The sequence below is a fragment of the Melospiza melodia genome, chromosome Z, assembly GCF_035770615.1.
Source record: "Melospiza melodia melodia isolate bMelMel2 chromosome Z, bMelMel2.pri, whole genome shotgun sequence".
Classification (NCBI taxonomy): Eukaryota; Metazoa; Chordata; class Aves; order Passeriformes; family Passerellidae; genus Melospiza; species Melospiza melodia.
This window is the reverse complement of record NC_086226.1, coordinates 478,673-493,044: the sequence shown is the minus strand read 5'-3', so window position 1 is coordinate 493,044 and position 14,372 is coordinate 478,673. Positions and strand designations below refer to the sequence as shown.

At 54.1% G+C, this 14,372-nt stretch overlaps 1 protein-coding gene across 1 annotated transcript in view; it reads left to right on the top strand.

The window, feature by feature from the left end:
* The first annotated feature begins 462 nt into the window (after positions 1-462).
* The window catches only part of ME2 (malic enzyme 2), a 36,731-nt gene continuing 22,821 nt past the window's right edge, over positions 463-14,372 (top strand). The window contains exons 1-2 of the mRNA XM_063181134.1: positions 463-574; positions 8,397-8,534. Coding sequence (XP_063037204.1) covers positions 8,427-8,534 — 108 coding nt within the window. The 5' untranslated portion in view covers positions 463-574; positions 8,397-8,426. The remainder of the gene's footprint in view (positions 575-8,396; positions 8,535-14,372) is intronic.

Here is a 14,372-nt window from a genome sequence, read left to right as displayed (position 1 = left end):
GTTCCCCGTTCCCCATTGCCATTGCCGTCCCCTCACGTTCCACGTTTCCTGATCCCCATTCCCATTCCCTCACGTTCCCTGTTGCCCATTCCCATTCCCATTCCCTCACGTTCCCCGTTCCCCATTGCCGTCCCCTCACGTTCCCCGTTCCCCATCGCCGTTTCCGTCCCCTCACGTTCCCCTCATGTTCCCCGACCCTCACACTCCCATCCCCAGCCCCGCCCCTCTCCCCGCCCCCCAGCGCTGATTGGCTGTCTCGCCAGTCCAATTAACCTGTGACAGATCCCACCTCGCCGTGCCTGTCCCCTTTTCCCCTCTGCCGGGGCGGGATAAAACGTTCATTGGTCAAACGGCACGGCAGCCGGCGAGCTCCCTTCCCTTCTATTGGCTGCTTGAGTTGCCAGTCACGGCCAACACCCGCCTCCCGGGGTGTCCCTCCCCGGCGCCTCGGTGTAGGCTTCAGTCAGTGGCGGGTTCTGCGGTGGACGCAGCTCCGGCGGGCGGGCGCTGTTCTCGCTCAGTAGGAACAGGTCCTCGGCCGGCATCGCTCAGCGGGCAGCAGCCGCAGGAGGAGGTAGATCCCGTTCTGGTAACAATTATACAACTGCGGCGGCGCACCACAGGCCTCTCTCTCTCTCTTTATAAACCCGTGTCTACGGGGCGTTCTGAGGGGCTGGAGGCCGCCCGGGCGCGGGGAGGGGATGGAGCCCGCCTGGGATGCTCCGTGTCCCCGGCCCGGCCCCGCGGGGGGTAGTGCCGAAGCAGCAGCACGGCGGTGCGAGGCCCCGCGACTCGGCCTGCCGCGGAGGCAGCGCCGGGCCCTGCGGCAGGTGCGGAGGTGCCCGCGAGGAGCCGGGGGAAGCAGCCCCGGCTGCGCCCGTGCGTGTTTACCCCTGTCAGGACGGTGACAAATGGAGCTGCCAGCCCGCCCGCCGGGAGCTGCCCGAGGCCCGGGGAGCGCCCACCGAGCGGGCCCAGCCGCTGCTGCCGCCCCCCCGCGCCGGGCCCGACCTGCCCTCAACTTCCCCGTGGCCCTAGAGAGTGAAAGTTGGGAAGGAGCGGAGCAACTGGCGCGGCCTTGGAGCAGGAAGCGCCGCCCGGCGCTCCGGAGTCGCTGTTCGGGTTCGGCCTCCTGGCTGCTCCTTCGGCGGAGCGGCTGTGGCTGACACGCCGCCGTCGCTGGCTCCACGCTCCGCTAAAAAATACTGACTAAGGGGAGTTGTCTGAGCAGCCCGGGGTGTTGTGTCATGGCAAGAATCGCATAATTAACAGGAGAAAAAGCAAACCAAACGTACAGCACATTGATAAAGGGTTGGTGAAACAGGACAGTCTTGCAGCCAAGCAAGATCAAAACCACCAAGTGCTGATTATTTGGTGTGTTTGTGTTGGTAATTCCAAAAATTAGTGAACATCAAAGGGAGGTTTTCTATGTACCTGTAATTTTCATATGGGCAAATGAAAGAGCTGGGCAGAAGTGTGCAGCTCTGCAGGTGGCCCATGTGTGTGCGCAGCCAGCAGTGTCTAATGCCCTATTAGACGCTATAACATCTGTAGAAATTTAACCCGAGCCTGTATTTTAGAAGAAACTGCGTGTTACAGTCACAGGAGGGAAGTTCTGATAATCCTGTGCGGTGGCTTGTGAGTCAGCAGCTTGAGCGCAGGCAAGATTTGGAGCTTTTTGCTCTGCAAACTAAGGCAGAGGCTGTCAAAGTGCGTGGTGGAACGCCGTGGTTGAGTGAGCACTAATTGAATGCTCATCTTCACGGGTGGTGCCAGCGCCTTCCCTGCAGCTGAAGCAGCTCTGGTAGCCCGTGGTGCATGGTTCTCAGGTTCTTCTGTGGTTTAGGTGGGGTGTTTATTTTTTGAGGTTTGTAAGAGGTTGGCGGGCGTACACTTCACCTGCACGGATCTCCCAGCAGCTCGGCTTCTCTGTGCTCGGGGCTGAGCTGCTTTCCCATGAAGAACTCCCATTTGTAAGTGCAGCAGATGTTGGGAACATCCTTGTCCACCTCTCAGCCTGTATCCAAAAAAAATCAGTATCAGTGTTTCTGAGTTGAGCTGCTCCAGCAGAGGGATGTGCCAGCTCTCCAGAGCAGAGCATGGGTACCTTTCTGCTATTCCTGGAGTATTTATGAGGGGGTTCAGGATGAGGTCTTTGTCCTCACCTTTACCACCAGCAGCCCTCCTAGTTGCACAAATTAAAATAAATCAAGGATGTCAATACATCTTGTCAGACCTGGCCAAAAATACTGCTTCTGCAGTTTCCACAGTAAAAGATAATGGACTTTCTGGTGCTTAAGAATCAGAATATTTAGGTCAGTAAGTGTATAAGAATGTTGTCTGGTAAGAGCTGCTACCAACCAAGATCCCAATACCAAACAATTCAGGCCTGCTTTCTGCTCGTGCTGCAAGAAGGCTGATGGTATTGTAAATTGCAGTAATTGACAAGTACTCTTTTTAGGAAAGTTCTGAAATCGCTCCCATCCGAGTTCACAGAAGTGTGCTTTGTTCAGGGAATGTTTCCAGCCTCAAGTGGTGAGCTTGCTCGCTCTGCCTGAGTGCTCCACGCCTGACTTCTCTTCCTGTTGAACTGGCTGCCTCAGAACGAGCGGGAAGAAAAGCAATTCCAGTATGCTAAAGACCTGCTTCCAAAATAACCCGCCTGCCTCTGCCAAACGCTTCATTAGTGATTTCTGCCCATGACTGCTCCTGTTAATCGGCAGATCTCAAGGTGCCTTAGAAATGCCCTTTAGAGTGGTGGCCCAGGACTTTGCTGGAGGGAGCCTGAGGTAGTTTTGCCGCTGTTTGCTGCTGGCTTTCCTCAGCAGCAGCATCTTGGCCGGCTCGGGGAGGCAGAGGTGCCGAGCTGCTGTGCAGAGCCGCGTGCTCCTTCCTCCTGGGATGCCCCTGTTCTGGAGCAAAAGCGTCTCCGTGTCCTGCTGAGGGGTGGTGGGTGCAGGGAGAGCTGCTTTCTTTAGGTGGAAGTCCGTGGGGAGACACGCTTAGAGCCCGTGCTCGCCTGATGTAATAACTTTAGACTGCTTTATCATTACTGAGGTGATGAAGCCAGCTAGTGCGTGCCTGGTTTGTGTCATGCTTGGGTGGGCCAGGCTGGGCTGTTTATTAATGAAAAAAAAAATAATAAAAGAGAATGGAGTGTATGGTGCATCCACTCCAGCCCTGTGGTGGTGCAGGCTCAGAAGGATGGCTGTGGGGGCACAGGAGACAATGTCTGTTGGCTTAGAAATGGTTGAGGCCCTAAAGATTGGAAATTCTGTGGGGCCTCCATGGCCTTGAATTAATGATTTCAGCTTGTCAGTGCAGAAAAGCTCCTCAACACGGGTCAGTTTCTGTACACGAAAGACGGGCTGGAAAATCACTGACACAGGATTTGAGGGGCACTGGAAATGCATTTGTGTTTCCCCACGCCTCAAACCTGACACATGATTTCGGGGGCACTGGAAATGCATTTGTGTTTCCCCATGCCTCAAACTTGACACAGGATTTTGGGTGCACTGGACGTGCATTTGTGTTTCTCCAGCCCTCAAAAACTTGACACAGGATTTCAGGAGCACTGGAAATGCATTTGTGTTTCCCCACGCCTCAAACCTGACACAGGATTTTGGGTGCACTGGAGATGCATTTGTGTTTCCCCGTGCCTCAAACCTGACACGGGATTTTGGGAGCGCTGGAGATGCGTTTGTGTTTCCCCACGCCTCCAGCTGAAGGCAGGTGCAGAGTCACGCGGCAGGAGCTGCCGGGCAGGGACAGGCACTGCTGGTGCTGAGGGCAGACCCACAGGTCAGGCAGCCCGGGCACTAATTGAAGCTGGCTTTGCTTTAATTGGCTCTCAGCTTCCCGACTCTCTGGCCAGCCTAATTCTGCCTTTTGAGAACGTGATGAACCTTTCCCTTAAAAGTAGGTTTTGCCATTTAACAAATCCATAATTGGAGCAGCAGAACATTTGCTCCCAGATAAGGGCGCTTGTGCATATTGGTAATTAGTTTGACCTGGGCAGATGCCTCCTGATAAGGCACAGCAGGGAGCTGTCCTCTGCTGTGCTGAAGGATTTAATCCCCTTAATTTGTGACACAGCAACTCAAAAATTCTCAGCTGCGCTGGACTCAGCCTAGAGGTGCTCCGCAGTCTTGTGTAGTTCTCACCACTGTCAGGCACTGAAGGGAGAGCTGAGATCCTGGTTATGCTGACACAGGTTTGGGCAGGAATTTATTCCTCTTTCCATTCTGCTGCTTTCCTCCTAATTCCTCCTCACAGGACATTGCACAGCCTCAGTCCTCTCCGTGTTTTTTCACATCGGGGCAGGTGCTGCTCTTTCCCCCAGTTCTCATCCCTTCCCCACGGAGCTGCTGCCAGGGCTGGAGCCCCTCTGCTCTGGAGCCAGCCTGGCCCAGCTGGGGCTGTTCAGCTGCACCAGAGAAGCTCCAGGGACACCTCAGAGCCCCTGCCAGGGCCTCCAGGGGCTCCAGGAGAGCTGCACAGCCCCTGGGGACAAGGCAGGCAGGGACAGCACCCAGGCAATGGCTCCCACTGCCAGAGGGCAGGCACAGATTCTGGCACATTGGGAATTAGGAATTGCTGGCTGGGAGGGTGGGCAGGCCCTGGCCCAGGGTGCCCAGAGCAGCTGTGGCTGCCCCTGGATCCCTGGCAGTGCCCCAGGCCAGGCTGGATGGGGCTGGGAGCAGCCTGGGACAGTGGGAGCTGTCCCTGCACATGGCAGGGGTGGCACTGGAGGGGCTTTGAGGTCTCTTCCCACCCAAACCACTGTGGGATTCTCTGTCAGCCTCTACTGCCAAAATGATCTCTCCTGTTTTTATGGTTTAACTGCCGCCCTCTGAGGCCTCTCTCCTACAAGCCCATCACAAGCCACGTTAAAGCCTCCCCAGACAGCAGCACAGTGCAGCCCTTCCATCTCCTTGAAACCAGGTGGTGGCTCGGGACCTTTTGGGGACCTTTCCCCAGGCGTGTTCCTGTGGCCCCCCAGCAGCCGTGAGGCTCCGTGTCCCTGTGTGCTTCCCCAGGGAGCAGGGCGCGAGGCTGGTGGCCGGCAGGGCTGGGTGGGTCACAGGGGGCCGCGGCCATGCGGGCAGAGCTGCTGGCAGCCCTGCACGGCAATAGGGACGGGCATGGGAGAGGATTTCCTGCTTTGTGGGGCCAGGGCAGGCCGTGTTAGGGTGGGTTTGGGAGGCAAGCCCTGGCTGAACCACATTCAGAAGTCTGTGACAAAAGGAGTTGGATGAGATGTACAGCATGGGAGAGGAAATAAACAAGGAACAATGAAAAGAGCAGGGCAGGGAGAGCTCAGAGCTGAGTGGCCAGTCAGGTTTTGTGATGGATATAAATTAACTGGGATCATATCTCTTGGATCTAAACAGAGGGCTCGGTGGAAAATGAAGCTTGATTCTCCCCTTTTATGAATCCAGATACTTCCATCAAGAGAATAATTTTAGGTGCTGGTGTGACACCTTGGAGAGGAGCAAGTCTCCTCTCTCACACGTCCGGGAAGAAAACAAGATTTGTATCACCTCTGAAAAGCTTTTTCCACTCTGCCCGCTTGATTAGAGTTAATTGACAAGTTCGGGTGAATCTGGGCCGCAGTCTTGTTTGGTTCTTAAATGCTCATTAATTGCAACAAAGTAATTTCAGTGTAATTAGAGTGTGGTAGGGTGTGGTGCCTGTGCTAGTTTTTAATTCCTTGTTTAAGGTCGTTGCTGGTGGCAGGTTGACGCCGCGGTGGCCCCAGGCCGGTGGGACCCTGGGATGGCTTTGCTGTGGCTCTGGAGTCACAGACCCTGTTTGGGCTCCCTGCCACAAAGGGCAGATGCCCCTGCGGCCGTGGGGGCACGGCAGTGAGCATCCAGAGCTGAAACCGGCTAGAACTGAATCTGGTGATCCTAAGGGCAGCACAGTTAATGTGTTCTGCAGCTCAGAGTTAATGTCCCGAGTCTGGTCCTGATTTCCCGAGCGAGGGCTCGCTCCACCACCAGCAGGTTTGGGGAGGAATGAGCGCGTCTCAGGCTACATTTGTTTGTGCTGCTGGCAGGGCTTCCTCCCCTGCCTCCTGTCCCACTCCACACAGCAAATTTATGGTCTTTACCCCAAAACAAACCAACACAGCGGGTTTGAGGGGAGTTTTGTCGTTCACAGGCCTCAACAAACAAGTGAAGGTTGAGGGCAAGGGATGGTTCTGCATGCAGAGCAGCTTCCCTCTACGCTTGGTAGTGGGTAGAAGAGAAACTTTGATAAAAAATATTAGATGTTTGTGTATTTTTTTAATGCTTGGAGAGATTTTCAAGAAAATCCTCAGATTGTGACTTGTAAGACCAGTCTGCCATCTTAAAAGCTGATTATGTGCGAATTTGATTAGAGCAGGTCTTCTAAAGTATTCAGGCGATATTTAAGATAATGAAGTTTTGTTCTTTAATTCAATTTTGTCTCCCATCTGGAAGAAATCAAAAATGCAAGCCATGCATCATTTCATTCCTTAAAAATATCTCATGTGCTGTTTCACTGTCCCTGCCTGCCTGGGCTGTGTGTAGCTGGGCTGGGGGTGACAGGTCCCCTCTCCTGTCCCCTCGCTGTGTCACCACACAGACCCTGGTCCTGGGGAGGTCCTGCCCTGCTTCCATTGTCTCTCTGGCTCAGCGAAATAATCTTTGGGATTCCAGAGATCTCCACTGCACATTCCCTGCTGGTCCCGCCGTATATGAGCACGTGATAAATGGTAATTTCTGCTCCAAAGAGCGTGTGATCAATAACGGAGTAAAGTGAGTTCAAGAGTTGCTAACGCCTGTCAGGATTAGAACTTGAGTTATATTAACACTTTTTAATTCTTTTAGGGGAACATCCTTTACTTTAAAGGATATAGTCTCTCTGAAAATAAACTTTTTTAAAACTATTTTTGAAGTTTGGAATTGTAAAAATCTAAGCCTGGAATCCACAGATCAGTGGAGTTCTTGGCCATGTTAATTCCACATGTTGTTGTAGCAGGGTTTCAATATGCTGGCAGACACGGTTTCTCTGCAGGCCAGGAGAGAATCTCCTGTTGTCCAGGCCAGGAGGTCTCGTTGTTGGAGAGCTCCGGAGGCTCTCAGTGGGGATTTTGTGGCTGACCTGCCCAGGCTGTGCTGTCCGGGCTGGCATTTGGGCCAGTGCCGGTTCCACAGGTCACCAGGGACAGCTGAGCTCCCTGCTGGCATTTCTGTGCTGCCGGAGGATCCCTGCGTCCCTGCGCTCTGTGCTCTCAGCACTCCAAGCCCTTCCTTCCCTTCCCTCCTCCTGGCGCTTTTGGGCTGTTCCTTCATGGTGTTAAAAGGGGTCTCACGCTGCACTGCTTCCCCGTGGCAGCAGGAGCCTGCTGTGGGTGTGTGGGGCTCTGTGTGTGCCCGAGTGCTGCCCTTGCCCGCTGTGGGTGTGTGTGGGGCTCTGTGTGTGCCTCAGTGCTGCCCTTGCCCACTGTGGGTGTGTGTGGGGCTCTGTGTGTGCCCGAGTGCTGCCCTTGGGTGTGTGTGGGGCTCTGTGGGTGCCTCAGTGCTGCCCTTGGGTGTGTGTGGGGCTCTGTGGGTGCCTCAGTGCTGCCCTTGGGTGTGTGTGGGGCTCTGTGTGTGCCTCAGCGCTGCCCTTGGGTGTGTGTGGGGCTCTGTGTGTGCCCGAGTGCTGCCCTTGCCCACTGTAGGTGTGTGTGGGGGCTCTGTGTGTGCCTCAGTGCTGCCCTTGGGTGTGTGTGGGGCTCTGTGGGTGCCTCAGTGCTGCCCTTGGGTGTGTGTGGGGCTCTGTGTGTGCCTCAGCGCTGCCCTTGGGTGTGTGTGGGGCTCTGTGTGTGCCCGAGTGCTGCCCTTGCCCACTGTAGGTGTGTGTGGGGCTCTGTGTGTGCCTCAGTGCTGCCCTTGGGTGTCTGTGGGGCTCTGTGTGTGCCTCAGTGCTGCCCTTGGGTGTGTGGGGCTCTGTGTGTGCCCGAGTGCTGCCCTTGGGTGTGTGTGGGGCTCTGTGTGTGCCCGAGTGCTGCCCTTGGGTGTGTGTGGGGCTCTGTGTGTGCCCGAGTGCTGCCCTTGGGTGTGTGTGGGGCTCTGTGTGTGCCCGAGTGCTGCCCTTGGGTGTGTGTGGGGCTCTGTGTGTGCCTCAGTGCTGCCCTTGGGTGTCTGTGGGGCTCTCTGGGTGCCTCAGTGCTGCCCACTGTGGGTGTCTGTGGGGCTCTGTGTGCCTCAGTGCTGCCCTTGGGTGTGTGGGGCTCTGTGTGTGCCCGAGTGCTGCCCTTGGGTGTGTGTGGGGGGGGGCTCTGCTGGCTCTGTGTGTGCCTGGGTGCTGCCCTTGCCCGCTGTGGGTGTGTGGGGGGCTCTGCTGGCTCTGTGGGTGCCTCAGCGCTGCCTTTGCCTCTCCAGGTGCTCCGGAGGAGGAGGAGGAGGAGGAGGATGCTGTCCCGACTGCGCGTGGCCGCGGCGCCCTGCGCGATGGCGCGGCGCAGCCTGCACACCAAGGAGAAGGGCAAGCCGCTCATGCTCAACCCGCGCACCAACAAGGTGGGTCCGTGTCCTGTCTGTCTGTCTCACCTGTGTCTGCTGAGGGTCCTGTGCCCCCTGTGCTCTGACACAGCCAGAGCGGAGCGGCAGGGCTGGCAGCAGCTCCTGCCCCTGCCAGCCTGGCTCTGTCCTCACTGCCACTGCTGCCTGGGCACTCAAGGGGCTGCTGAGCCCAGGGAGAGCCTTAGCAGGGAGAGGAGGGACTGACCTGAGAGTGAGCAAGAGTTAACTCTGAATTCACTCACCGTAGGAAGTGGATTCTAGCCCGTGCTGTGACACAGCCTCTCTGTCCTAGCCCGTGCTCTGACACAGCCAGGGCGGGGCGGCGAGGCAGGCAGCAGCTCCTGCCCTGGCTGCTCCGGCCAGCCTGGCTCTGTCCTCACTGCCACTGCTGCACTCAAGGGGCTGCTGAGCCCAGGGAGAGCCTTAGCAGGGACAGGAGGATCTTACCTGAGAGTTTGCAAGAGTTAACTCTGAATTCGTTAACCATTGGAAGTGTTAGCCTCTCTGTCCTAGCCCTGGCCCTTTCCTGGGACACCGAGAGCTAGGGCTGAGCCACATCACCTAGGGAATATCCCTCTGCAGAGTCTGAAAGAGCATCTAAAAATAAACCTTGATGGGAGCTGACTGGGAGGTACAGGTATCACGTTAATTCTGTGCTTTTAGGCAGACTTCTAAGAAAGTAGCATTTTATTCCCTTCACAAAACTGTTCCTGTTTGCACAAGTCTATCCTCAAGCTCTTTTTTTTTTTCCCCACTGGAGTTGTAGTGGCCTTCAGGAATCTTGCAGCCATTAATGTGTAAATTAACACTGGTAAGAAATCAGGTGAGGTGGTTGTCCAAGGTGTCTGAAGTGGTCAAGAAAGGTGGCAAGTCTGCCTGAATCTGACATTTGTCCTATCTCTACTCAGGGCATTTTCTGAGCAGAGCTGGGTTATTTTACCCTTCCCTTTCTGCCCTGGACAGCAGAGTGCAAGATGCCTCAATCCTGCATGAACCCAGGCTGCCTAGAGAGGGACAGAGAGCTGTGGAAGGTGCAGACTGGCTGACTGCAAAACTGAAGTTGAGATTGCTGTGTCAGGGAAAGAGAAAAGAGTAGATTGGGGTGATTTGTCAAGATCAGATTGTCTTGAGACTTTCTGAGCTCTGGAGACTTTGACATGGCCATGGAAATTACTTCAACCCCTGTAAGCTTTTCCAAATGCTGATTATGCAATAGTATTCTGAAACAAGAACAATAGGTAATTTCTTACTGTTTTTCTAGTGGTAATATCCTTCCATTTTTTTAACCCTGGAATTCTCAGCTGGACTGAGCACAATGCAATTTTTTTTGAGGAGTAGAAGGGAGTAGGGAGCTTCTGGTTAATGGCAATTGATTTTGTGAATATTTTAATGCCTCCAAGAAGTTACACTGGTGAGAGGGAACCCCATTCTGCATTAGTTTGTCTCTGCTGTGTCAGCCTGTCCTTCCTGCTGACGCCTGTTGGAATGGATCAGAAAGCTCACTGAGTGATACTGCTGGATGCAGTATCTGTATGGAAATGCATTTTGGATATTCAGCAAAGATATAAATGATTTATTAAACACACCGAGTACTTTACCCCTTGTGCCTCACTTGTGTATAGATAGATACATATATTATCTATGTACAGAAACAGATAAAGGGTGTTATTTCTTGCTGTCAGCTTGTTGAGGTTATCATGCTTTACTTGATTAGATTTAATTTTTACATCCTCTATCAACCCTGCAGAACGTTTGGCCTCCCCTAAGGCACGTGTCCCTAAAGCAAGAGCTGCAGAAGGACAGCATCAGGGGCAGGAACCAGCCCTCACCCTTGTGCAAACTTATCTGTTGCTCTTTGCCACTGGAGCAGGTTTTTCTCTTACAATTGTTTTTCTTTTCTTGCCAGTCCTTGGCTGTGTGTGGAGCTGCGTGCTTTTCTTTTCTTGCCCACCCTGAGCTGTGTGTTGGGCTGTGTGTGGAGCTGTGTGTTGGGCTCTGTGTGTGTTTCCTTTCTTGCCCACCCTGAGCTGTGTGTGGAGCTGTGTGTTGAGCTGTGTGCTTTTCTTTTCTTGCCCACCCTGAGATATGTGTTGGGCTGTGTGTTGAGCTGTGTGTGTAGCTGTGTGTGTTTCCTTTCTTGCCCACCCTGAGCTGTGTGTTGGGCTGTGTGTGTTTCCTTTCTTGCCCACCCTGAGCTGTGTGTTGGGCTGTGTGTTGGGCTGTGTGTTGAGCTGTGTGTTGGGCTGTGTGTGTTTCCTTTCTTGCCCACCCTGAGCTGTGTGTTGAGCTGTGTGTGTAGCTGTGTGTGTTTCCTTTCTTGTCCACCCTGAGCTGTGTGTTGGGCTCTGTGTGTTGAGCTGTGTGTTGGGCTCTGTGTGTTTCCTTTCTTGCCCATCCTTAGCTGTGTGTTGGGCTGTGTGTGTTTCCTTTCTTGCCCACCCTGAGCTGTGTGTTGGGCTGTGTGTTGAGCTGTGTGTTGGGCTGTGTGTGTTTCCTTTCTTGCCCACCCTGGGCTGTGTGTTGCAGGTGGACGCGCAGCCACCCCAGCTGGTTTGGGTTTTGGTGTTTGAAGGTGTTTGAAGGTGATTGGAGGTGTTGATTGCCAGGGTGGCTCAGAGAGGCAGTGAGCAGCATCTCTGGGCCAGCAGCTGCTGTGGCACGCTCCTGCATCAGAGCCCTGTGCTGTGTGGCTGCTGCTCCCCGACAGGGTTCCCAGTGCAGTTAATTGGCTCCAGCGTATTCAGTTCTGCTGGGGGTCCCTGCTGTGCCCAGGCAGCATTTCCAGCTTGCTTGGAGCACTGTGAGGACAATCTCCGTGGTTTAGTGCGGGCAATTAAATCGTTACTGATATGGTGCAGGGCTTCAGATGGGGCAGGGCTTGTTCTTCCATGCTCTGCCACGTGGAGTGCCGTCAGAGTGTTCCTGTCTCCACTGGAAATACATGACCTGTAATGTTATCTGTGTGTTTGTTTTCTGTGCCTCGCAGAAAATTTGTCACTGCATAGTTGGCGACACTTTCTGTACTTCAGTTGGTTATTTCGGTTGGTTATTTTGGTGAAGAAGGGTGATGGTATTTTGTACTGTGGGTCCCATTACCCAGTTTTCCGTGACTCTTCCTCGGGATTGTTAGGTTATCACAGAATCCCTGGGGTAGGAAAAGCCCTCCCAGCCATCGAGTCCAGCCTGTCACCCGATCCCCACCTTGTCACCCAGCCCAGAGCACTCAGTGCCTCGTCCAGGCCCTCCTTGCGCACCTCCAGGGATGGGCACTCCAACCCTCCCTGGGCAGTTCCAGTTCCTGACCTCCCTTTCCATGGAGAAATTCCTGATGGTGTCCAAAAACTCCCCCTGCACCGACAGTGCCTCTCACAATTCTGGCTTCAGCAGGTACCTTTAGGATTTATATGTGCACATATTTGTGTGCATGTGTCTGCCTGGAATGGCAATAGATATGTACATGAAAATGCATGATAAATATTAAAGAAACATTCACTGGTGGCAGGTTAATAATCCCAGACTGATCCTGAGGAATTTTACCAGTTTCTTATCTTTCATGCAGGTGGTCATCTTCTCATATGTTATATTTTGCTCACAGTTTCATCTGTGTTCATTCACAGCTTTTTCAGCCCAATTTGTTTTCGTGCATGGCTTTCAGACTACTTCCAGAAACTGTGATAAATTTCCCTTTGCATAAGGAGACGATTTTTTTTAGCAAACTTGTAAACATCACCTCACTGACTTGTAGGAAATACCCTAACAGTACATTTCCAATTCAGAATAAAAAATAAACAGAAAAAAACTCAGCCAAAGTCAAAGCTATTTTGACAAAATAAAAAGGATAGCACAAGAGAGTGTAAACAAAGGATTGTATGAGCTTGAAGATGTAAAAGCAGATGCTCCCTTGCGCTGCCCTTTCTCACCGTGCTGGTTTGACACATTTAATTTATTTTAATACATTTTAGATTTTGGCTTATCCAGCTGTGTTGAGCAGCCGGGGCATGGAATACGCAGCGCCCCTGTGCCTTCCTGGAGAAGCCAGGATGAACAGGATGTGGGGAGGGAATGCAGATGGTGATGGCTGCTAAGAAGTGCAGTGCTATCAGTACATTGCTGTCAGTTTGTGATCAGTGAGGAGGAAAGACCCCAGAAGGCAGGAAAATGACAGAAACTGAGCACACGCCCCCAGCCCAAAAGTCCCACTGCAGGTCTGTGTCCCGCCCAGGCGGTTTGGATACAGAGGGGCTGCACGCACCTGCAGGTTTTATCAGCTCCCCTGAGATCTGTGTGCTGTCAGGAGGAGTTCCACCTGGGCACACGGAGCTGTTTAATCTGTAACCAGGTGCCAAAGGTGGTGGGAGGATATCCAGCCTCATTTACCTTGGCCCAGGTGTTGTGCTGGGCTGGGGGATGGAGGAAGGGCACTGCCCGGGGGTGTTACACCATTGTGGGATCAATGGCCCTGGGGAGAGCAGGAGCAGCTCTCCACATCTGCTCAGCTGGAAAAGCAGCAGTTGAAGAGATGTCCCCAGGGATGCCATTGCAATCACAGTGCTCAGGACTTGCAGTGGGCAGCTCCGGGAGGGGCTGGGCCCCTTCCTTGGCAGGGAGTGGAGCCTGTCTGCTCCTGGCTTTCCCCTCTCCTGCTGGGGAGTGCTTCCAGCTGCCCCAGCTGCTGTGGGCTGGCTCAGCGTGGGTCATCAGCCAGCCCGCAGTGGTGGCTGTTCTGCCGTGCAGAGGGGTCCAGGAGCTGGGGCCACCTTTGCCTGGGGAGAGAAGGGGTGGGAAAAGGCTTGGAGATGCCACGGGATCTGCACTGTGTCACTGTGCATTGCCTGGTGGCACCTGTGCCTGGAGATGCCATGGGATCTGCACTGTGTCACTGTGCATTGCCTGGTGGCACCTGTGCCTGGAGATGCCATGGGATCTGCACTGTGTCACTGTGCATTGCCTGGTGGCACCTGTGCCTGGAGATGCCATGGGATCCAGGCTGTGTCACTGTGCATTGCCTGGTGGCGCCTGTGCCTGGAGATGCCATGGGATCTGCACTGTGTCACTGTGCATTGCCTGGTGGCACCTGTGCCTGGAGATGCCATGGGATCTGCACTGTGTCACTGTGCATTGCCTGGTGGCACCTGTGCCTGGAGATGCCATGGGATCCAGGCTGTGTCACTGTGCATTGCCTGGTGGCGCCTGTGCCTGGAGATGCCATGGGATCTGCACTGTGTCACTGTGCATTGCCTGGTGGCACCTGTGCCTGGAGATGCCATGGGATCCGGGCTGTGTCACTGTGCATTGCCTGGTGGCGCCTGTGCTGGCAATCCCATGGGATCCAGGCTGTGTCACTGTGCATTGCCTGGTGGCGCCTGTGCCTGGAGATGCCATGGGATCCGGGCTGTGTCACTGTGCGTTGCCTGGTGGCGCCTGTGCCTGGAGATGCCATGGGATCTGCACTGTGTCACAGGGCATTGCCTGGTGGCACCTGTGCCTGGAGATGCCATGGGATCTGCACCGTGTCACTGTCACTGTGCATTGCCTGGTGGCGCCTGTGCTGGCAATCCCATGGGATCTGCACCGTGTCACTGTGCGTTGCCCTGCTGTGCCAGACACCCACCGGGGTACAGACTGCTGCTCTGGGAGGACAAAGGGAGAGAATCCAGTTTAAAAATGAAGGAGGAAAGGAATCAGGAGAGGTTTTCTGTTCTCATAAACTTTTATTCTCTGCTAGAGATAGCAAAGACACCTTTGATTCTTATACAATGAACTTTATGAATGAACTTTATTAATTTCCACTAAAGGCATCTTGTGCAATAGTGAACTTCGTGTTTAGCCCAAGGG